The sequence below is a fragment of the Petromyzon marinus genome, chromosome 36 (genome assembly GCF_048934315.1).
Source record: "Petromyzon marinus isolate PM22_M1 ecotype Great Lakes invasive population chromosome 36, UKy_Petmar_22M1.pri1.0, whole genome shotgun sequence".
Taxonomy (NCBI): Eukaryota; Metazoa; Chordata; class Hyperoartia; order Petromyzontiformes; family Petromyzontidae; genus Petromyzon; species Petromyzon marinus.
The window spans coordinates 10,638,501-10,661,032 of NC_133702.1; the positions used below are offsets into that span (position 1 = coordinate 10,638,501).

A 22,532-nucleotide genomic window follows, 5' to 3' on the forward strand; every position below is an offset into this window, starting at 1 on the left:
TAAAACACACAAGAAGTGGCGACAGAATACACAACCAATGAAAATAAAGTCAATTGTTTGCACAGGAGAGCCTCGCAGAGTCTCAAGCCGTATTTTTCAGGGGGTCTGCTGTATTTAGAAGATGGGGCAATCCCATTCATGACTTATAAGAATGATGCGGGGTGGAGCAGTGGCACAGTGGTCCGTGCACTGTGGCGCGGCCACCCGAGTTCAATTCCCGTCCAAGGCTAACATCAGTGGCGAGTGGTATCTGAACCACCCCTGGGCGCTCACTCCCTCTTCACCAACCCGCACTGAACCTGCCTGATCAAGGCTGGTCGAACAGCACCCATGACTCATGCAACGCAAGGAGGCGCCATGGTGGCGAGATGTTAACTACCTTGCCTGGTATAGAGGAGGTCGCGAGTTCACTCCCAACCCCGACGCCTGCTGTATATTTGCAGTTTGCGTGTTCTCCCCGTGATCGCGTGGTTTTTTTCTCAGGGTCCTCCGGTTTTTTCCCTCCCAAGATTTTGAAACATGAGTTTGGAGTATTCGGCTGCTATAAATTTCCACGCAAATAAGCCACTTAATTTGTGGCCAGGTCGATTCTGAAAAAGAGCTATATAGCTCAGTGGGCCTTACCTGGGAAAATACAAATAGCTAGAACGTAGGTAGTGCTTCAACCTAACCCAGGGACGCACGCGTGAGATGGGATGCAGCTCTCACCTCGTGGTGCACGTACGAGTCGCAGGAGTAGCACCAGGCAGACAAGTCCGCGAAGCTTAGCACGAGCGCGTGTCCGCTCTTCTCGCTGTGCTGCAGCATATGCCCGCGGACGTACCTCCCGCAATATGCCTACAATGTGCCAAAGCCAACCCGCACAGCGCACGCACGATCGTTACCGATGGCTGCTGCATTCACTGCGATCTTCGACCCTTGAGTCATGTGGATCGTTACAAATGGTAAATTCCCCGCAGCAATTCAATTAATCGTCACAATCCAGGGCCACGATTTGATTCAAGAATCAATCTTTATTCGTCTCGTCTTGTTCATCTCACTTGTATTGTTTGCTCTGTTAGGCAAAATAGGGCATCATTTGTGTTATCGACAAATGTGTTCGAGTTATCAGTCTTGTTTCATGGGACCTCCTTTGCCAGTACCAGAATATGAGAATAGGTTTTTCCATTTTTTCTGGCAACAAAACAGGTGTTGAGATGTAAAAACACCAAACTGAAACCTTCTACAAGGAATCATGTCTGCATTAACCACAATACTTGTGGTCAGAATGCAAACAAAAAAACATTCTCATAATATATGCATTGTCTTTGAAACTGTTTGGTCCCCACCAGAGACAGCTTTCTTTTGAGCCTCGTCTCAAAACGGTGTTAGACCAGAGGACGCCAAAAGGCGTACAAGCACAAAGACAACTCACTATCAGAGTAATGAGAGCCCTCTGCAGCAGGGCACGAGGGAAGCATTAATATTGATATCAACTACGCGATGCATCCGTTACGCCCCTAGGTGCGTACGGCGACGGGTTTTTTTTTGCGAGCGCGTCGTAACGCTCCGGCGGGGGGCGCGCGACACTGCACCTCATAGCAGACGAGGCACAGCCAGTTCTCCGACGAGTCCCCGCAATCGACGCACGGGGAGGAGGGATCCACGGCCCCGCCGGGGATGGCCGTCACGGCGTCCAGGTGGGGACACCAGGACAGCGGCTTCACCGCGTAGCACAGCGACGGGGGCTGAGGGCACATTCAACAAAAAGCCGTGTCCGGTCAGCGGTCGCAGCCAGTGTGGGGTGGTATTTAATACACATGGAATTCTAATACCTGGGGATGGAATACCATATATTATTTGAACCCCTTTCCTCTGTGGTGGTTTAAGCCCCCCACCCACAGCCCCTGAGGTCAAATAATATATAGGATTCTGACCAGAGGGGTTAATTTTCCATAGGGGGGAGTCAAAGTACGCTAACAGAATTTGTACAAGGGTTCAAGACAAAATTATAACTTTGACTGTGGAGATTAAATTATATGACATCACATTATCTCACACCGGCTGTGTAACTCGCCGCTAGGCTTTAGTTTACGCAGAGCTGCCGAAATATTTTTGGAAGCTCGGTGAAAAATACCAGCGAGGTCCCCACTGAGTCCACCTCAGCCCTTTCTGAGGCGCCCATGGGCCTTCGTATAACATGAAGAGTTGCACTGCCCACGTGAGAGATCAGAATATATAATTTGATATCATGGCATTATACCTCCAGCACAATCCAGACAAAACTGTAGAAAAATATATTTAATTTTTAAGTTGACTACAAGAAATATATATTTTTTTATTGACTTAAGAGGGACACAATGTTATTCCGTGTACGAGAAATGTTTGTGAGAAGTGAAGGTGGCGCTTAAACAGGGCGTGGGGGCATTACTCACCGTCCAGCCGCTGGCCTCCGCCAAACCCACGTCATCTTCATGTATTCCGGAGGCCACTTCGTCCTTCCCGGGTATAGCACACGGTCCTCCAGTCTCACCGCCACACGCAGCCTCACTCTCACCGCACACGGCCTCACTCTCACCGCACACAGCCTCGCCACCACGCACAGCCTCGCCCTCGCACACTCCTGTACGATCACTCTTGCTGCCATCCTCGTGGATGCCTCCGTGCGGTGACGACGCGTCCTGATTCCGCGCACACCAACGACACGGCAGGGATTCAGTGTTCATCAAACGAGTCGCCCGGTTTGCGGTGCGTCAAGGCTCCGCTCCGTGGCATGAGCAGTCTGCATTTGTGCATGTTGAACTATGACCGGTGCCAAGGTCAGCGCTCTGACCTCTGAGCCGTCACGTACGGGTGATATGAATCATCAGACGCTTGCAGCATGTAACGCCTCTAAATGTGTATTTCAGCAGAGAAGATTGGTAATCGTAGAAAGGGTAGAACACGGTGTGTTGTGATTAGAGCAGTTTGGGGAAACCCTGCTCGTCGTACACATTTTAGGAAGAACGATAAAGACGCACACGGAAGGCGCATACCATGGGCGAGTCTCCTTCCTGACCCTGCCGCACGCAATCAGAGAGTCGCATCTTGGGTCTGGCCCCACCCACCGCTGCGCCATCCAAGCGAGACCCCATCCCAGCAGACAGCCCCACGCCGTCCGACGGAACAAGGCCATTCTTGGCGGTGCACACGTGCAGAGGCCGCCCGTCACTACTTCCTGTCTGCTCAGCCTTCGAGCCCAGACCGGGCGCCCAAGAGGCCATTGCCTCCGCCAGTTCATCCACGGATGCCGCTGTCCCAGCCGGTGCTGCCGAAGACTGGTCGGGCGGTACCCGCGGTCGCAGAGGGGGCAGCACTGGGCTATCCGCAGCAATCGGTGTCAGAGGATCTTGCGGGGTGTTCGCTCCGCTCACCCTGCTGCCCGCGGGGGTCGACGTAGACGCGCTCGCAGCGCCCGCGGATGTCGGTGGGGAAAGTGGCGTAGAAACGTCAGGGCTGTCCATGGCACGAGGCGGGCTACCGCTGAAGCTCCGGATCAACGCGCAACCCCCGGGGCTGGCCGTGGTGTCCTGCGGGCTGCTCGCGGAACGCGGCATCGACGTAGAACCCACGGGGCTGTCCGCCGTGAAATACGAGCTGTCCGTGAAATCGCTCGCCGAGTTTGAACTCCCGAGGCTCCCCGTGTCGCCGAGCAAGCTGGCCGTGAAGCTGTGGGACGCGGAGCTCCGTGCACTGTCGTCGGCGGCGGGGTGCTGCTTGTCGAGGTGCTCCTGGTGCGCGTGCACGGCCGCGGGTGTCAGGGTCGAGAGGTCGTCCCCACGCTGGCCATCCTCGGGGGAATCCTCGGTGAGTGGCACTGCCAGGTCGGGAGGGCGAAACGCACTTGAATGAGAAACCAGGAGCACTTTTGACAATAAGGGCAACCTCAAAAACTGCAACGCCAAACTTTGGACGTATGGATGTACGTATGTTGGACTTCTTTCGCACCGTACGTAGCGAACCTTGCTAATTGGAGGTGCGGGCGAAGGACACCAAACTAAACACAAAAAAACAGCGGACTGTACCCATTAGCACGAACATGTCTGCACGAAGCACGTACCTGGTATGCGCAGATTGTGCCAGAGCGGGCTGTGCGTGTGCAGGACGCTGGTGAGCACCCTCTCGGCGCCCGCTTGGGGTGGCTCCAGGGGCCCGAGGGCCAACGTGGAGTCTCCCAGCAGCGTGCGGGTGCACATGGCCATGCACTCGGCAATCGTGGTGAGGTTGTACCCTCCCTGCAGCGCATCACGCACACGACGCCAAGTTAATGGTATGACGCAGGGATGGCGTGTGTGCATGTTAATGGTGTGAGTGTATTAATGGTGTGATGCGGTGATGGCATGTATGTGTGGATGGTGTAGGTGTGTTTACGGTGTGTGTTAATGGTGTGACGTGGTGATGATGTGGCTGTGTGGATTGCGTAGGTATGTTGATGGCATGGGTGAGTTGATACTTTGGGTGTTCCTGATGGCAACATTGGGTTGTTATTGAAAGGATGTTTGTTGATGCTGTGGTGTGCTGATTAAATGTGTTGATGATGGTCTAATATTAAAGGTGTGTTGATAGCTGCTCACTGTGTGTTTGGTGTGTCGATTGGGTGTTTCCCTGGCTTTATTTTTTTTCACAGAATATTTTCCAGGTTTCTGGTAAGACTGGAGTAGATGGCACATGGCTAATGGTGAGCGGTACGGTGGATCGGGTATGTCAGTTGCCAAAATATGTTTTTCTAGGTTACTAACACCAGACAAATCAGGATGAAATTAATCCCAGGGTGTTTCCATTGTTGGTGAAGGTGTGATGATGGTAAGTGTGCTGACAAAATGTGATGGTGTGGGTGTTCCGATCACGTTGTCGGTGAAGGTGAGTTGATGACAGGGTACCTGCGCCACGCTACGTTACCTCCAGGAAGAGAAGGACCCGTCCGTTAGCCAACCCTAGCAGCATGTGCGTCATGTGCGCGTAGCAATCCGGGGTCACCATGCAGAGGCCCAGGGGGTCGCCCTGTGCCGCGTCAAATCCCGCCGACACAAGCACCAGCTCGGGGTCGAACTGCACACGCACGCGCATACACCCAAACGCAAGAGATCGCAGATGGATTGGCATGTGGGCACATATGAGAAGGGCTATGCGAAAACTGGATATAAAAAATGCAGACAACTCAAAAGGCCATGCACGGTGGTACAAAAAGGCACACAATTTAGAAGGTGTAGCAGTGCACTAGCCAGCCAAGTGCTAGCCCTACCCCTATCAAACCAGCCAATGGTACTAAACTGACAATATTGTTTTTCGCTCCTGTCAAATGTCACTACAGCTCATGGTATTCTCCACAGCTCGACTCACAACCTCCTCTCTTTACCAAGAACCAGGACCGCTGCTGCCAGGCGCTGTTTTCCTCCGTCGTCTGTAACGCCATCCCGCTGCACATTCACAGCAATCAATCCACATCTACTTTCAGAGAAACCTGGCTTTCGAGTGAGTCTGACCTTGGCCCTATGCCTGAGTGACTGGCATTATGTCCATGAAATATTATGAGCGTCATGAATTGCATTAGTGGTATTTAAACCCTAACCACACCAATCTAGATTTGAGGTTTTCGTGACTGCAGGGATCCATACTCTTTGGTTCTTTCGGTAAAGTCACGCAGGTATAAAAGTTATTTATTTTATTTTATACCTACGTGACTTTACCTAACCACACCAGCCAACCAAGCACTAGCCCTACCGCTAACCTTATCCAAGCGAGCAACCAGCCGCTATACCAGCCCTCCAAATGGTCCTAACCCTACCTCTAAAAACCCTCTCCAGTGCTTTGACATCACCCTTGTTCACTCTTCATTGGCTTTTCACTTTTAACGTTCACATCGCGCCACGATCCGCGTGCTCCGCTTACCTCGTAAGCGATGGGCAACACGGTGCTCGTGAACGCGGCCAGGTACTCGGCGTTTCTCATGTAGGGCCCCGGCCACGGCACATTCACGTTGAAGCCTTTGCCGGGCCCCGTGCCCACACGGTCGACATTTGCATCCTCCGAGCACGGAAAGAAACGCCCTCCGTCGTATCGGTGCAGTGACACGTAGAGCACGCTGCGACCACAACGGGACAGGCGCACACACCCAAAGCAAAGACGGGCGCGCACGTACGTACACAAACACCCAACACGTATTGTAATCTAACTCGGGCCGCCAGGTTTGCAGTGCTGTGCGCGATACCCCTTGTAACTGCTCCCCAAGCGAAGTTATTGATCCCGTATAGCCAAAACGTAACGTTCGGGCAAGTGCTGTTAAGAAACCACGTAGGAAGGCCTACAAAGGATGCAAGATGGGGTAGTTTGGCCAGCACTATGCCGACTTGAAAACATGAGAGCTAGAAAACACAACCGCGAAAAACCTACGCGGAAGTATCAAATTGCACTTACAGCCACGTGGACAGACCAACACGCATGCACGTGCCATCAGCACTGCCGGAAACCCTTCCAAAGTTCCAAGCACGTGGCAGATCAGCGGGAGGTGTGCGGTGGGGCCGACCACTTACCTGGGGTCATCCTCGAATATGTGCTGGGTCCCATTGCCGTGGTGCACATCCCAGTCCACGATGAGCACCCTGAGCACAGAGCACCCAGGGGCGGGCGAGTCAGAGAGGGAGAGACGGAGAGCGCCTGTCGGATTGAAGTGTGGTGCTTTGACTTGGCATTGGTGTGGTGTGCGTTTCGTGGCGTGTCGCTCACAGTTGGCAAGGTTTTTTTGCAACATTGGCGAGGTGCATGGTGTGGTATGCGGCGCAGTATTGGTGAGGTATGTGCAGTATGATGTGGTACGTGTAGAGCCATTTTTGTCATTCTACTTTTTTGGATCAGGGACTACCCATGTCATGCAAATTGTGTTTGAGACGAGATGTGATCTAAGATGCTTATCGCCTGAAAAGCAATCTGAGATGCCCCGTGTAAAGGGTGCTATTTCAAAAACAAAACTTTATTACCATTATGGGGATTTTGACCATATTTCACCACATTGATGACTGCTGGTGTGGAGCATGGTGCGATTATTGGTGTGATGAATAATTATTGAGCGTGTGGTGCAGTATTGGTGTGGTGCACAACACGGTAAATGATGCAATATTGCTGTGGTGTGGGATGCGGTATCGGTGTGGGATGCGAAGTAGTTATTGGTGGGACTGCGCTACACAGCAGTACTGCGGTGTACGATGCGGTATCGGTTTGACGTGCGATGTGAACCCGCACCGTATTTGGCGGCGCGCCAGGCTCTGCGCGTGTTTGGCTGCCAGGGCGACCGTGTTGAAGAGACAGAAGCCACAGGCGACGTCGCTCTCGGCGTGGTGACCGGGGGGACGAATGATCGCCACCCCGTTACTCACCTGCAGCCAACCACCCAGACACAATATACTCACGCACTCACCTCCCAACTATATACATACAAAGATCCTCCGTATAGACTTTACAGACTTTTGGGGGCAAGTGCCGTTACCGAACACGTATGAAGGCCGACAACAACACACGAGAGCGTGGGTGGCCAGCACCACGCCCGGCCGCCGTTATGTCCCCAGTGGCGATGTTTAAACACCGAACCAGGTATTGATTTGAGGCTGAGTCGACCTAGGGGAGGCCCCGAGCAAGTTCAGATAATCGTCACACATTGGTCGTAAGCGTGAATCAAATTTGCGGCGCCGGATTCGCTGCACAGCACGCTAACCGCGACACTACCAATCCCCACATACATACACATACATACTTGCATACACATAACCACAACCGCATTCCACACCAATAAGGCACTGCCAGCACTCGGTACACGTCACACGCTTTGACAAATCCACCCCTGCCCACAAAGCCCTCAAGTTCTCTATCGACATCGTAAACTTCTAAAGCTTGCCAGTGACATCAGACGCCCCTCTCCTACCTGGTCGTGACCTCAGTCGCCTTAACCTATCCTGGATCCATCAAATCGCCAATGACTCAGTGCCTGCTTCTGTCAATGAGACTTGGGACGAGGTCAGGCAGATGTCACCAAAGACTGGCACAGTGCATAAGAGGGTGGTGTGGCCAGCACCATGCCCAGCTACCTTTTTCTCCCCACTGCTGATATTCATGCTCTGTGCTCCGTACTCATTTAAGGCCAACTAAACCAACTGTAAACCCATAACCGGTTCAATATATTCACCACCAGATAATCACCACCGAGTCGTAGCTGTAAATCGAACTTCCACCACCGGATTCGTAGCTCAGCACACTAACCACTACAACATCGCTCCCCACTTCCAATATCAATGTTCCACTCGGTGTGCCCACCTGGCCACACATGGCGGCCTCCACTAGGCTGAGCGCTGCCCCGGCCGCCAAGCAGGCACTGTCGAACGAGCTGGGGCTCAGGTAGACAGAGTTGTAATCCGCGCTGCACCGGTGCAGATCCCGCGCCTTCATGCTCGTCGTCTCCCGCATCGCGTTCACGTGCCGAACGCTGCACGCAAAACACACAGATTACGATCCCCCACATAGCCTCGGGTTGTTGGGACAAGAGCTGTTTGCTAGCACCTACGAAGGCCGGCATAGCACATGACAGGATGGTGTGGCCTAGGTAAGAAGAGTACCTGTGGCAAGTAAGGAGCTCTTCCTCTGTGGCCAGCCGGGCTGTTACCATGTGACACCTCCCCACCAATCCCAGATCCTCGTGCCGGGAGAACATTACGGAGATTCGGTCGGGCTGCTCAGGGTGGAATCTGGTAAGAGCAGGGGGTACACACACATGCACATAAGTGCACATAACGCACGCACAACACACACAAATTATGCACACACGTACACGCATATCCACATATGCACACACACATATAGACAACAGGATCCTAGCGGGAAGTGCCATTAACCAATTTGTCACCATCAATTCTAGAATTGAAGCTTTTGTAACTGCAAGGATCCATACTCTTTGGTTCTATTCAGTAATGTCACGTAGGTAAAAAAAAATAACAAAAATCACGACGTTTCGGCCACAACACAAGTGGCCTTCATCAGGTGAAGGGACCGTGCTGTCATGGTTGAAGGCCACCCCAAGCTATCACCATTCCTCAAGATTATAGTGGTTTAACAATCCAGCTCCTGCGTATTAGCTGATTTCATTGCTCCATCTCCATATGAGATGCCTTGTCATACGTGTTCTCTCTCTCTCCTTTGACTACCACTCAGTCATTAGTCTAGACCAGGGGTCAGCGACCTCTGGCTCCGGAGTTGCATGCGGCTCTTTAATGACGTAATTTAAGGAACACCATCTCGTATTCACAGGCATTGCAGCTCTTGAAATATTTAACTTTTTACCGAATAAAGGCTCTTCTTGTTATTTTCGTTACCGACCCCTGTTATCGACCTGTGTCCATCATCTCTTCTAGCTGCATTGTGCTGGCCAAGTGCACGAATCAATGTCCTCTCCTATCAGTGGAATTCCAAATGTGCACCCCTTCCATATTTATTTTCCGCACTTTTCCGCTTCTGTTCCATGTGAACTGATGAATGTCATAGCAGGTGACATGCACTGATTGTCATGGGTAGTGAAACGCGTCACCACGCGTCGGTAAATTTTAGCGGTTCTGGCTATTCAACTCACAGGTCACACACATGCGGACAAGCAACTCACCGGTCCCACATGTTGTGATGATCCCTCATGCGCTTGTCATACACCAACCCGGTGATGCGCGTCTCCATGGTGACCATCCCCATGACAACCCCATCTCCTATTTCCGTGACAACAGCCTCCGCCGCGACGGGGGTCTCCGTAACGCCGGATTTCATGACTTCGGTCTTTTCATCTGTCGTCATAACGCCGATTTCTGTGGTGCTTGCGGGGTCCTTTTCCCTGTCCGTCTCAATCTCTTTGCCTTCTTTGTCATCATTTTCAGAGACTGATGTTGACTTTGCCAAACCTTAAACACAGGACAATCATATATTTGTCAGATCAGAATCTTTATTTCGACTGGCATAATCCGATGAGCTATGAAGCTATTCACAGACGTCCACTATTTGCATCCATTGTTAGGATTGTATTGTTACATTTAGCAACATCAAAAGTTGTCATATCGAGAAACAATTATAGATGCTTTTAAAGAGCAGGTTCAAACCCTACATCTGGAACTTAAACAATCTAGTGTACGAGTCTTATCAGCCCACCAAAGACAGAATGATTAAGCCACGAGTTGTGGCATTACTGACGATATGCATCTCAAAAACTAGGCATGTAACACCCCCCCCCCCCCGTGCTGTGATGAAATTGTCAGGGTTCAAGGTCACAAGGTCAGGGGACGGCAAAATGCAAAACAGCAATAACAAAGTAACATGGTGCAGCTCTTTATAAGGCAGCAATGCAGGACCGCATCCTTGAAATTGAAAACTCATTTCTTTAGAACTGCTTTTTGCCTTTAGTTTGTTGTCCGATACCCACACCTCTGAAGAGCACGGTTGGCTACGTACGGCGCAAAAGAAGTTCAACATACATACAATTTGAATGACGAATCAATTCTTGAGGTTGACGGGTGGTTCATCATTCTGAAAACTGAGCAGGCACCACTAAGAACCTGGGTTTTAATCCAGGCTTCATTTACCCGAGATTAAACCAGTTTCTCAATTGCAGTGAGCAGATATTTTCAGCTCAGTCACCAATGATGTAAATTTGAATAAATTCCAGCTCTGACATTTACAAATTGGTTCCAATGCCATGCGGTGAACATTTCTGAGGAGCAGAGAATGTGGGAAAAGTCAATTGAAGGGATTAGAAAAAGTTGTGTGATATCGCTTTCCACAGGCTGTTTCCAATGAGGCATAACGCACTGCTCTGTGAGAGCTATTAATTGATTACGTGTCTCATAACAACAACAACAACAACTGCACAACTGGAGTGAAACTTTAAGAAAAAGACAATAATGTATTATCTTGTACGGTCTGTCTCGCTCTACGAACTGAAAGGATTGTTAACATTTAATATGCAAACAGTGTAAATTGTTCTGTCTCACGGCAGGTGTGGGGGTATGTGTACACAGGAATTTCCTGCTTTGATGCCGAGTTTGGTCACGTGACCAGGAAGTTACGATTTAAGATTCCCTCTCAACCACGTTGGTGTCAGCCATTACACAGAGTACAAAATGGTGGCACAAAGAGTGTCCCCGTGAAGACATATGCGACTGTTCATTGTGGGACTTTAAGAAGCATTGTCTGTAAGTTCGTTTATGTTGTTATAATACTGGGAATGCTGTTACAATGTTAGAATGGCCGTTGTAATGCTGTAAATGCCTTTATGATGCTGTTAAATTGTTATGATAAATGAGGCCTAGTTAACAACGAAGCCTGCCACTTGCCTTATTGTGAATGTTATTTGTAATTGAATAAGTCGAGTCAGACTTGTACCCATGTAACCTTATTGCGATCTTGAGAGCAAGGATGACAAAATATCTCATCCACAGTTCAGTGTTATTTGTAGTGCTGTACATTTAGGCTGTAGTATGATGATTACACGATGTGCCCTTATTTAACACAGTAGCTTATTCTCTTGTATAGCTATTCAGTACTAATGTAGGTGCCTGGTCCATCCAGAATATATTGCCGAGTTTCATGTTATCTAAGACAATGTTATGATGCTGTAGTGTTCATTCATTGTATTGATATTTCCAAGTATTAACATATGCTGTATTTGTGCTGTTTTTCCATCAGTTTTACCTCGTTCAATTAATTAAATACGTTTGGAGTCGGATGTTCAGCCTGGCTCTGAAGGTTTATTGAATGCGAGGTTATCTCGCATTCGGATAGTGGTGCAACGCAGCGCACAGCGAGGCCGAGACATAAATCCTTACAGGCACAATACGACACGACTGATAATCACTGAATCATATTCTTAGTTTTTTCAGTAAAGTCACGTTGAAGAGAAACAACAAAATAACAAAATATATATAAAACAATAAAAAATTCTCACGACGTTTCGACCATAACTCAAACGGTCATCATCAGGTGTGTCGGTTTGCATAAATTTATTTTGAAAACGGCATATTTATTTATTTATATATATAAAAATAACGTTTGCGTCACGCGCAACGATTGGCTGTTTGCCAGGACTAGTCCATCTATTTTTTGAAAAGAGCAGGGGGGAGACGAAATTTGTTTTTATGTATGCTGTCTGAAAGCCACTGTAAGCATGAACAATCAATCAAGAACTGAAATGATTTATCAAATCTTTCCAATGATTGCTAAGATAGAATCCATCTTCTCGGTTGAAATTGTCTCTGTGTTTGATTGTTCACGCTTACAGTGGCTTTCAGACAGCATACATAAAAACAAATTTCGTCTCCCCCCTCCTCTTTTCAAAAAATAGATGGACTAGTCCTGGCAAACAGCCAATCGTTGCGCGTGACGCAAACGTTATTTTTATATATATAAATAAATATGCCGTTTTCAAAATAAATTTATGCAAACCGACACACCTGATGATGACCGTTTGAGTTATGGTCGAAACGTCGTGAGAATTTTTTATTGTTTTATATATATTTTGTTATTTTGTTGTTTCTCTTCAACGTGACTTTACCGAAAAGAAAAAACTAAGAATATGAATTACTGCAGTCACGAAAGCTTTAAATCAAAATTTAATCACTGAATCGTTCGCGATTATTGACAAAAATGTCTGAAGAAAATGTTTAAAATCGGAAGAACGTGTTGGTGTCAGTTACCCGAGTGTTTCCCTCTTACCATGGCAGCGCAGGCACGACCAGTACTTCTGCTGAGTGGCGAGCGTTCGCCCAATGTCCTCCAGAGCACTGCAGCAGGACACCCCGATACACAAATACCGGGAAGAAAAATCATGCATATGGATGGACTACTTAATGCTTTCCAACTTGCGCAAGTATTTAATTGGAGATAACATCATGTTACCTTCAGAAGCACACTACAAAATTACGTCACACATGCGATGTCACACGGCGCATGACGTGACATCACAAGATGACATCACATCTCATGAGATAAAGCGCACGGATGGGCGTGTGAGGTCATCACCTTGACCGCTTCATGCTGATTTTTTTTCCACTAACATGTTGGCAACGCTTTGATAAATTTGGCCAACGTTATATAGGGTACAGTCTGGAAGCTACACGCATGCCAAATTTCAAGTTTGTTGCATGTTGGGAAGTATGCTAAACATTTCGAACAGACACACATATTCACAAATGTCCCTTTTATATATATTAATTTACATTAGATCATCTTTAATATAGTTATCATGACCCAATTAAACAGACAGATGAGTTGAGATAATGCATCCACACTTTACTGCAGCTGCACTGTACTGTGCTATGTTGCGACTGCTGTTCTGCGTTTCTTTGCACTCCGCTCGACTGTGATGTATCTTGAACTTCTTTCGTACCGTACGTAGCCAACCGTGCTAATCGGAGATGCGGGTGGGGTGAAAGGGCAACAAACTAAACACAAAAACCAGTTCTCAATAAATCAGTTTTCAATATAAGTCATGCGGTCCTGCATCGTTGTCCTATGAAGAGCTGCACCGTGTTACCTTGTTATTGCTTGTACGTATTTTGCTGTCCCGTGTTATCATTCTGTGTTGCGCTGCACTTGCCTGCACTTGGCCTGGCGTGAACCCCCCGTGGAGGTGACAGGATCTCCCAGGAGGGCGTGCAGAGTGGCACACACCCCCGCCGCAGTCACTTCCAGGTTATAGCCGCCCTGCAACACATTCACGCCCGGCAGCATCAGCAGCAGCTTGACGAGGAAACCACAGAGGTAAGGTACAAATTCTATACCGTGCGCAATGTGAAGCACATCTGAAATGTACAGCCCATGCTAAATTTGGTGGCTGCAGATTTAATTGGGCACCGTGGTGGTGAGATGTTAACTACCTCGCGTGGTATAGAGAAGGTTGCAGGTTCGATCACAACCCTGACGCCTGTATATTTGGAGTTTGCATGTCTCTTTCCCTGTAGTCATGTGGATTTTTTCACCAGGGGTCCTCCAGTGTTTCCCTCCAATGTTTAAAAACGTGCGTTTAGAGTATTTGCCTGCTATATATTTCCAAGTGATAAGCCACTTCGTTGAGCTATCATTTGTGGCCAGGTCGCTTCTGAAAAAGAGCTACATAGCTCTGTGGGCCTTACCTGGTAAAATAATAAAGTTAGTTAATTGTGTTAAAGATAGTGTGCCAGTGGACCAGGGTGTCTGCATGCACACGATGGACGTGGTCATGCCTTCCAAGTAGGTACCACTTTCTTCTCAAACTCCAAACTCAAAATCTGTACACGAGAAGCGTCGCACTACGTCTCTCAGTCCACATTGTTCATAAACGTGTTTGTCCTTTTCGGCTCACAAGTAGTACTGGCTAGTTCCTCTTTTTTACCACTATATAATTTAAATATAACCCAATATTCTTAGCAACATTCAACAGTACTCTATTAACACATTTAACATATTAACTCTCGGTCAAAGCTCAATCATGACCGCCCTAGCAAATAGATAACTCTTTAACCTTAACTATTCATTTATCCATCAGTTAAATGAAACATATACATATTCTTGGTTCTTTCGGTAAAGTCACGTAGAAGGGAAATAATAAAATAATACAAATAAAACATAATATAATAAAATTTTCACGACGTTTCTGTCACAAAATACAGCGTCTTTCTGACAGCTCTGTTTCTTCACCTCAGGACGGCTGCTTGCGTTGTGGCCGAAACGTCGTGAGAATTTTATTATATTGTTTTATTTTGATGATTTCCCTTCTACGTGACTTTACCGAAAGAACCAAGAATATGAATCCCTGCAGTCACGAAAGCTTTAATCGAAACAAATACAGTCGCATGAATCATACAGAAAATATGCTAAAGCAATATGTACAAATGAATACAGGTCACTTTTAACAGAATAAAAATTTCCCACATACTTTCATATGTGCGGTCTCATTACTTAATTATGATGGCACCGTATAATTGTGAAACCATTGTAATGCTCAATAAAAGTTCACTGCCTGAATGGGGCATTATTTATTCATGAATATAATCATATAAAAATAAATCATAAATAAATAACCACGTACACTATGGAATTAAAAACAGTACCGTATAGACAATCGTTTTAAAACTCATTCATGGATCTGGTCTGATCTCGTCAAAACCCAAGTATGTTATACTGTACCTGTATAATTGTGAAACCGCGAAAAGTTACTGTAAAGGTTTACAGCATTAACGGCACATTATTTATTTAATAAAGAATAATGAACATTCCAGCATTTTTAACTATCAGAGGTGCTTTTAATCATAACCATAATTACAAACACGTCTTTAGAATAGTCCAAGCTCTGTAGCCACGTTATTCTGAACACTGAAACATATATACATTACATCAGTAATATGCTTTAAACAAGATTATCACACTACAGCTATTATATCGGCCATGTTAAATTCGTAACCACTTAACTTGCTCCATAACAGACTCTAACCTTATCTTTCAAGACAACTAGGATGCTCGTGTACGAATTCGTAATCAGTCGTGTGGACTAGTGCAACAGCATCTCCGGCTATGCCAGTGCTGTGCATCTGCATCCGCTCCAATCGGTGGAAAATGCTGCGGCTCGCCCGACAGTTCACAAGTCCAAATATGATCCCATCGCAACCTTGCTATCGGACGAGTTATATTGGCTACTTATCAAGCGTAAGATTATTTATAAACTATGCCTACTCGTCAACGAGGATCTGCACCAATCCGCTCCATCCTGTCTCGCAGAGCAGTGCTTACCGGCCTGAATGGACCCCAATTGAAGGCATCTACGAACCGCAGCCTACGGAGATCTGCTGCTGTACCTGCGCACAAACCTTGTGCAGTGATATGGCCAGCGCAGCAGTGTCTGGGTCTCTGGCCCGAAGACCTGGAACCAGTTACTGATACAAGTTCGAGATCCATCCTTGAGTCTGAGCCAGTTTTGTAGCAGACTTAAAAGTATTCTTTGGGTCTTTCGGTAAAGTCACGTAGATAGGTTCAAGGAAAATAACAAAAACTATGACGTTTCGATCGCAACACAAGCGGTTATCATCAGGAAAAGGGGGTTAGCCTCTAAAGGCAAACTGTTTATAAAGGTTTGAAATGGACCCATTTCAAATGACCGCTTGTGTTGCAATCGAAGCGTCGTAGTTTTTGTTATTTTTCCTTGAACCTATCTACGTGGCTTTACCGAAGGACCCAAATAATGTGAATTCCTGCATTCACGAAAGCTTTAAGTTATTCTAAAGAGCTAACTATGTGATCAGTGCATCACATTTGTGAACTTGACTCATAAGAGTGCACAATAACAAGTGTCCCATCTTACTAATGCATGGATATGGACACAGATTTTTGCACATAGGAACCCAAATGTCATTTGGAGTCCACGAAAAATTACTCTAGCTGAGTGTCATTACTGGCCATGGCTCACATGAGTGACGGGCGATATCTGAATCAAACCTGGGTGCTCGCATCACCAACCCACACTGAACAACGTGGTGCAGTATGGTCAAACAACTCTCATGGCCCGCACGGCACGAGGAGGCCCTCATCTGGCAGTGGACTGGCAAAAGTGCTGTGTACGTACAAAATAAGTACGACCATAAATTGATGGTCTGGAAAACTGTCACGAAAGCTGAACTGTATCATAGCCAGGACTTAATTTTTTCACTGAATCTTTTCCGGGTCGCTAGTAGACTGGAGTAGGTGCGTGGCAAGTAGCCGCAGCCATTTCAAGAGGTATACTGGATGTGGTGTGCCGGATGTGGAGATATTTTGTAGGTTAGCAACCTGGAAAGATCCTGACTGAAATTCAAATCAAGATTGAAATACAGCCCTGCACACAGCTGGGGTTGCCACCTCCAAGGTACAAAAACTGGGACACATCACACGGGCAGGTACTTACCTCAAGAGCCAGGCAGAGCCGCCCATTAGCCAGCGACATGAGCATGTGTGTGAGGAGACCGAAGCACGGAGGTGACACGCACATCTCACCCTGCACTCACGCACGGTACATGACAACTTGCATGCACGCCGACTTATACAGATACCCCCAGCAGCCTACGCAGTGCACTAAACTTACACATGTACACACTGCATAGGTTACACATGTTTAAACATGCACACACCAGCTTACACTGATGTTCATACATGCAGGTCACTGCACACTGCAGCTTACACCGGAACACACTACCTAGCTGACACATTCACCAGCTTACACGTGCACATGCTAACGACACACTGGCAAGTCACTACCCTACACGGGAACACACAGCGTGGGGAAGCGTTCATCCAGCAATGGACTGACAAAGGGCTCTTATGATATTTCGTCTATGAACACCATGACTAAGGGTGGTAAAACATTAGCGTAAATATGCATTTGAACAAATTCATATTAATGGGTTTCTGTCATTTCGTAGGAACATTACCTTGGGGTCTCCGAGAGCCGCATCATAGCCAGCAGATACGAGAACCAGCTGCGGACTGAACTGCACGCACACAGGCAACCACGTGAGCATGCAATCAGCACATCTGCAGAAATTCTGTCACGAGGTGGTATAATGGGAGGGTGTTGAACAGGCCCTACAGGAACTGGCAGTTATACTGTGTAGGTTTTGTGCTGAACAGCGGAAGCAACCAGCACGTGGAGCAAAATGTCAAACGGTGCCTAGAAACGTGTGGTTCAACTCTAATACACACATCGGAGAGGCACCTGTCAGTGCCAGGACAAAGCTCTGAGGAGTGGACAGATGATCAAGTCTACGCAGGAACTGTCACTGTTGTGTTCGGCTTGCTACTCAATAAACCCAGTGTTCAATTTGGGAGTGGGAACCAGCAGGTCGGACATTCACGAATTTAACGACTGCAATGAGTGGCAGGTACTGCCACACCCAGGGGCCTATTGTATCTGGCACCCTCTCAGCAACAGCTGAGAGGGTGCCAGATATTGCGGATGCTGAACACGGTTCAACCCTGCAGCGCAGACACCTTTCGAGAGCACTGTCACATCGCTCCACAGAACGTGCATTGCATTGCATAAATATCTTGTAGAGCAGTGTTCTCCGTTGCAAGGCCCGCGTGCCACTGGCGGCCCCTGGTAGTCTTTAGTGTGGCCCTCGATAATGCGCAAATGTGAAAACGCCCCCCGGCACCGTGCTGTCGCAAACCCCAATGGTTTCAAATGTGTGGCAGTCCTCGCACTGATGATGTGTTTGTTAATGGCGATAGTGGCCCCCCTCTGAAAATTTGTGAAGAACAGTGGTGTAGAGTAAGTCCTCCACGTTGGGGATGCGCTCTTGGAAAACGCGACGTTAGCCAAAACAACGAACATCGAAACATACTTTCGCACCGACTTAATTATATAAACTTAGGATGCGTTCCTGGGGGGTTATTAATTGGTGCAAATTTTCAGAAAAAATATTTAGTAAAAAAAAAGATAACAAAAGATACCCAAAAAGTTATTATAACAAGTTTAATTGTCGGCTATAAGTGACTACAGAGTATTCACCAGAGATGGTGGCGCAAGATTGCAATGAGAGAGAGCAGTATAGTAAAGGCTGAGGCTGTAGCGCACGCTAGGGGGAGCACGCTGCCAAAACTACTGCGTTCTTTTATTTCAATTAAAAAAACTGCATTATAGTGAATCAATGCATTTTAACTAAAATTACGTTCCCCAAGTCGTTGGGGAACGTAATACATTAATAGTGAAATAAAATAAATAGCAGCAAACGTAAATAGAGGACTTCCTGTAACAATTAAATAAGCTGCTTTTATTTATTAGATTCAAGTAACGTATAGTGGATCCATGAAGCCACTCTTACGCTTTATTTAAAGTGTACATGCTACTGGCAAGCCTGGACTACCCTTGTCAACCTGTGAGGTATGTGAAGGGGATTGATTTACTTATGATGTATAAAAAGGGAATTAATTAATAAAACCAGGACATCTTCCTCTAAAGAGAACTGAAAAAGCAATGGGATCAAACTTTTTTTACAATTGGAAGCACCACCCAGTTCAGTACTTATTTCCACCAATGGGTGTGTGACGTGGTTTGGAGATGTGGAATCATGTTGGTGCCATGCCACTTGGGTGGGAGGACAGAGCTCGGGACCTCCGAGTGAAAACATGAAGACCAAGCGGACTGGGCGGAGGTTTTCCACTGGTGTCTTGTGCCGACGCCGTGACATTGCCGGGTCATTGCGAGATCATCACGGGAGTCCTCGCGGACGTAACAACCGAACGCGGGGACATTAACTCGCTCATTTAAAATTCCTGTCAGGAAGGCTGTGCTTGTATTAAGATGATAATGCTGATGATTAAAATTTTCAGAAAAAAAAAAGCGTTGATCTTTGGTCTAACCTAACTGGCACTGTTAAACACTGTTAAAAACAAACAATATTATAAGACCGCTTCCCTACCCGCAAATCATGGGAGAGTAGGGAGGCAGTGAGACCACAGCCTCATGGAGCATGGGGACAGATCCCGGTCCCGGTATTGTGCTGGGACTGAGCTGGCAGAAGCCTGGTTCCCAGTGGTCATAGAAATGCATCGTTTTCTAGGCATGCGTGAAAGCGTCGTAGGATGCGTTCCGCATTTGATTCTTGAAAATAGATGCTAAAGGAATGCCTTTAAAGGTTGAAGCGAGTGGGGGCTGGCACCTGATAAGCCACGGGCATGAGGATCTGCTGAAAGGCGGTCACGTAATCCGCGTCGGACATTCCTGTCTGCAACACAAATAAGAAAAAACACACACAAGGAGAAAAAAAGCAAGCGTATGCATGGATTATATAACGTGCATTTGTGTTTGGAAATATTTCATTAAAAAACAGCACGCCGACGGGTAGCGGTCAGGGCAAAAAGCGTACGCGTATTTTGCAGGTGGTCGTTTTCACGTTGGTTTATGTCTACGGTTTGTGCTATTTTGGCCAGTTTTCTACAGGACAAGTCCCGAACAGAAACACAAAAATGTATAAAAATGATAATGTATATGTAGTGTAATAGCGGCGGCTGGTCCCCAGCAGCGGCGACTGCGGTGGACAAACAGTACACACGCCGGTGAGCATATACACGGCTGTGTGTGTCGGGAGGGCGGAGGAACTGGGGCAAGGGTCATGGAAGACCCCATCTGGAAGCCCCTGGAACCTGCTAGTGGATTCCAGAAGGGAGGCTCGGCCAGGGCAGAGCCAGACCACGCTGAGTAGCATAAAAGGAGCTGAGAGCGGGAGCTCAGGGCTGCCGGTTCTGGGAGTGGACTCGTCTCGTTGTCGCTGCCGTCTTCGCTAGATATTGCGCGGCCGGAGAGTTGTTGGCTGTCTCGGTCAGCGCCATCAGTGTTACACGGTCAGGGTTTTGTTTAGGCTAGGCTAGACGACTAGGGAGAGTGCGAGGGCAAACCTGTGAAGTGTGAAGGTGTTAATAAAGAAGGTACCTCCTGGAAAACCCTTGTCTCCGAATCACTGACACTACATATTATGATCTGCTTTAAAAAGTTACTAAGCCTCCCTCCCTGCCCCTGTTCAACAAATGAACATAGTTAATGGAAAAAAAAAACGTTATACCATGTATAGAAAGCATTATAAAGCATTTTAAAAGAGACAAATGCATGCACAGCCAGCGTAACGCAAACACAAATGAAAATCCAACGTTGACCCCCAAGCCTTGTGCACAGGTGTATTGGGAGAGTTACCCGAGACCAGGGCAGGTTGATGTTGAAGCCCTTCGCGATGCCGCGTCCCACAGCCGTGACGTCGCCCTCCGACAAGTGGGGCCAGAAAGCCCCCCCTTCATGACGGTGCACGGAGAAGTAGAGCACCCTACCCAGAGGAGATTACACACACAGAAGGCATGAAAACACCACTGCTGCCCTCCACAACCGGGATTTAATAATACATCGTCATGATTTTTTATTCGATACTTAACTAATCATTGTCACGTATATTATCTCATTTGTATCGTCTCATTTGTTATCTCAATTAATCAGTCTCATTTTTGCCATCTTATCCATCCTATCGGTGCTGCATTGTCTTGTCCTCAAGGAGGATTTCTCCACAAATCTGGCTGCGGCCTGATGATGCCGGTTGTAATTACTGGCGAAACGTCGTACTCAGATTGTAAATCTTGATTTGAAGCTTTCGTGACTGCAGGAATCCATACTCTTTGGTTCTTTCGGTAAAGTCACGTAGGTATTTTATTTTATTTTATACCTACGTGACTTTACCGAAAGAACCAAAGAGTACAGATTGTAAATGTTGTGGCTTTGCTTTCTAACACACCGGTGTGCTGTACTAGTAACGAATTGGCATGTTCTATTTACATGACAACCCTTACTAGTTGGCTGTGTCGGGTGGTGGCGGGTTTAACGACACATTTATATATTTACGTGATCTAACCAAAAAAACATGTATTATGGTTGTCCTGTCCTGTCTTATTGTTCTTCATTTGCTCTGTCGTTTGTAATGTCTGTTTTTTTTTGTTTCATTTGTTCCATTAGCCCAATAGTGATATCTGCATTTTATCTTCACAAACTGATGTTTTTGATTTGTGCGTTGCATGTCATGGTTTCACATCTCACCGAGTCACTAGATGCCACCACGATCACCATAATTGAAACAAAAGGAAAAAAACCGTGACATGGACAGCCCTTTATCAATCCACTGCTGTAGGAGAGCCTCTCCACACTGTGGGGGTTATTTAACCATACATTACCGTGCTGGTCACTGCGGGTTGGTAAAGGTTTGAAACTTGGATATTGGAGCATATCAGTAAATCACAGCAAGGGGATATTTCTGCACCATCTTCTGCTCATAACAAAGCAATAGATCAGCCTACAACACCTGGTTTATGCATAGTGGTTGTCCATCTAAGCACAATCCAGAATCAAGCCCTGCTTAGCTTCCGAGATGTGATATTTGGTAAATTCCAGACAAAATATCAGTTCGTATATCATAGTGGGGGGAAAGGGAGAAATAATGATACAATTATTATTTTTATAATACCCCTATCTAGGAGTGATTCAAGTATTAAAATTCAAGAGTGAATATTCAGGCACTGTTATGTGTGTAGGTATAGTAGAGGCACCTGGGATCATCTTGGAAGGTGTACTGAATTCCCTGTCCGTGGTGAACATCCCAATCCACAATCAGCACCCTGGACACACGCAAGCGCACACATGGCACCCATCACATGTACAGGCAAAATGTCCCCGACAACCGGCGAAGAATTACATTCCTGTCAGATGCACACCACCCCGTTCTAAGCTCTCGAGGTACTCGCAAATGCTGACCCGTATCCGCAACACACCTTCCCTGTGTTTTCATCCACCTACAAAGACACTTCGACTCGCTCCGTGTGCGGCTCACCTCTGCAGCTGGTGCTGTGACAGCGCGTATTGGGCTGCAATGGCGACATTGTTGAAAATGCAGTAACCGTTTGCCAGGTCCCTCTGGGCATGGTGTCCTGGAGGTCTGTAATAGACACGGCATCGTTAGCCACTCACC

General features: G+C 47.2%; 1 protein-coding gene across 1 annotated transcript in view; it reads right to left on the reverse strand.

The window, feature by feature from the left end:
* HDAC6 (histone deacetylase 6) overlaps nucleotides 1-22,532 on the reverse strand; it is a 35,708-nt gene that overhangs the window by 1,635 nt on the left and 11,541 nt on the right. The window contains exons 9-28 of the mRNA XM_032966428.2: nucleotides 22,395-22,499; nucleotides 22,114-22,182; nucleotides 20,723-20,849; nucleotides 19,695-19,760; nucleotides 17,466-17,525; nucleotides 16,943-17,032; nucleotides 13,628-13,734; nucleotides 12,745-12,812; nucleotides 9,656-9,941; nucleotides 8,619-8,747; nucleotides 8,320-8,488; nucleotides 7,255-7,388; nucleotides 6,549-6,617; nucleotides 5,908-6,100; nucleotides 4,918-5,067; nucleotides 4,079-4,253; nucleotides 3,015-3,835; nucleotides 2,415-2,660; nucleotides 1,575-1,727; nucleotides 709-837 (exon numbers count right to left, since the gene is read on the reverse strand). Coding sequence (XP_032822319.2) covers nucleotides 709-837; nucleotides 1,575-1,727; nucleotides 2,415-2,660; nucleotides 3,015-3,835; nucleotides 4,079-4,253; nucleotides 4,918-5,067; nucleotides 5,908-6,100; nucleotides 6,549-6,617; nucleotides 7,255-7,388; nucleotides 8,320-8,488; nucleotides 8,619-8,747; nucleotides 9,656-9,941; nucleotides 12,745-12,812; nucleotides 13,628-13,734; nucleotides 16,943-17,032; nucleotides 17,466-17,525; nucleotides 19,695-19,760; nucleotides 20,723-20,849; nucleotides 22,114-22,182; nucleotides 22,395-22,499 — 3,346 coding nt within the window. The remainder of the gene's footprint in view (nucleotides 1-708; nucleotides 838-1,574; nucleotides 1,728-2,414; nucleotides 2,661-3,014; nucleotides 3,836-4,078; nucleotides 4,254-4,917; nucleotides 5,068-5,907; nucleotides 6,101-6,548; nucleotides 6,618-7,254; nucleotides 7,389-8,319; nucleotides 8,489-8,618; nucleotides 8,748-9,655; nucleotides 9,942-12,744; nucleotides 12,813-13,627; nucleotides 13,735-16,942; nucleotides 17,033-17,465; nucleotides 17,526-19,694; nucleotides 19,761-20,722; nucleotides 20,850-22,113; nucleotides 22,183-22,394; nucleotides 22,500-22,532) is intronic.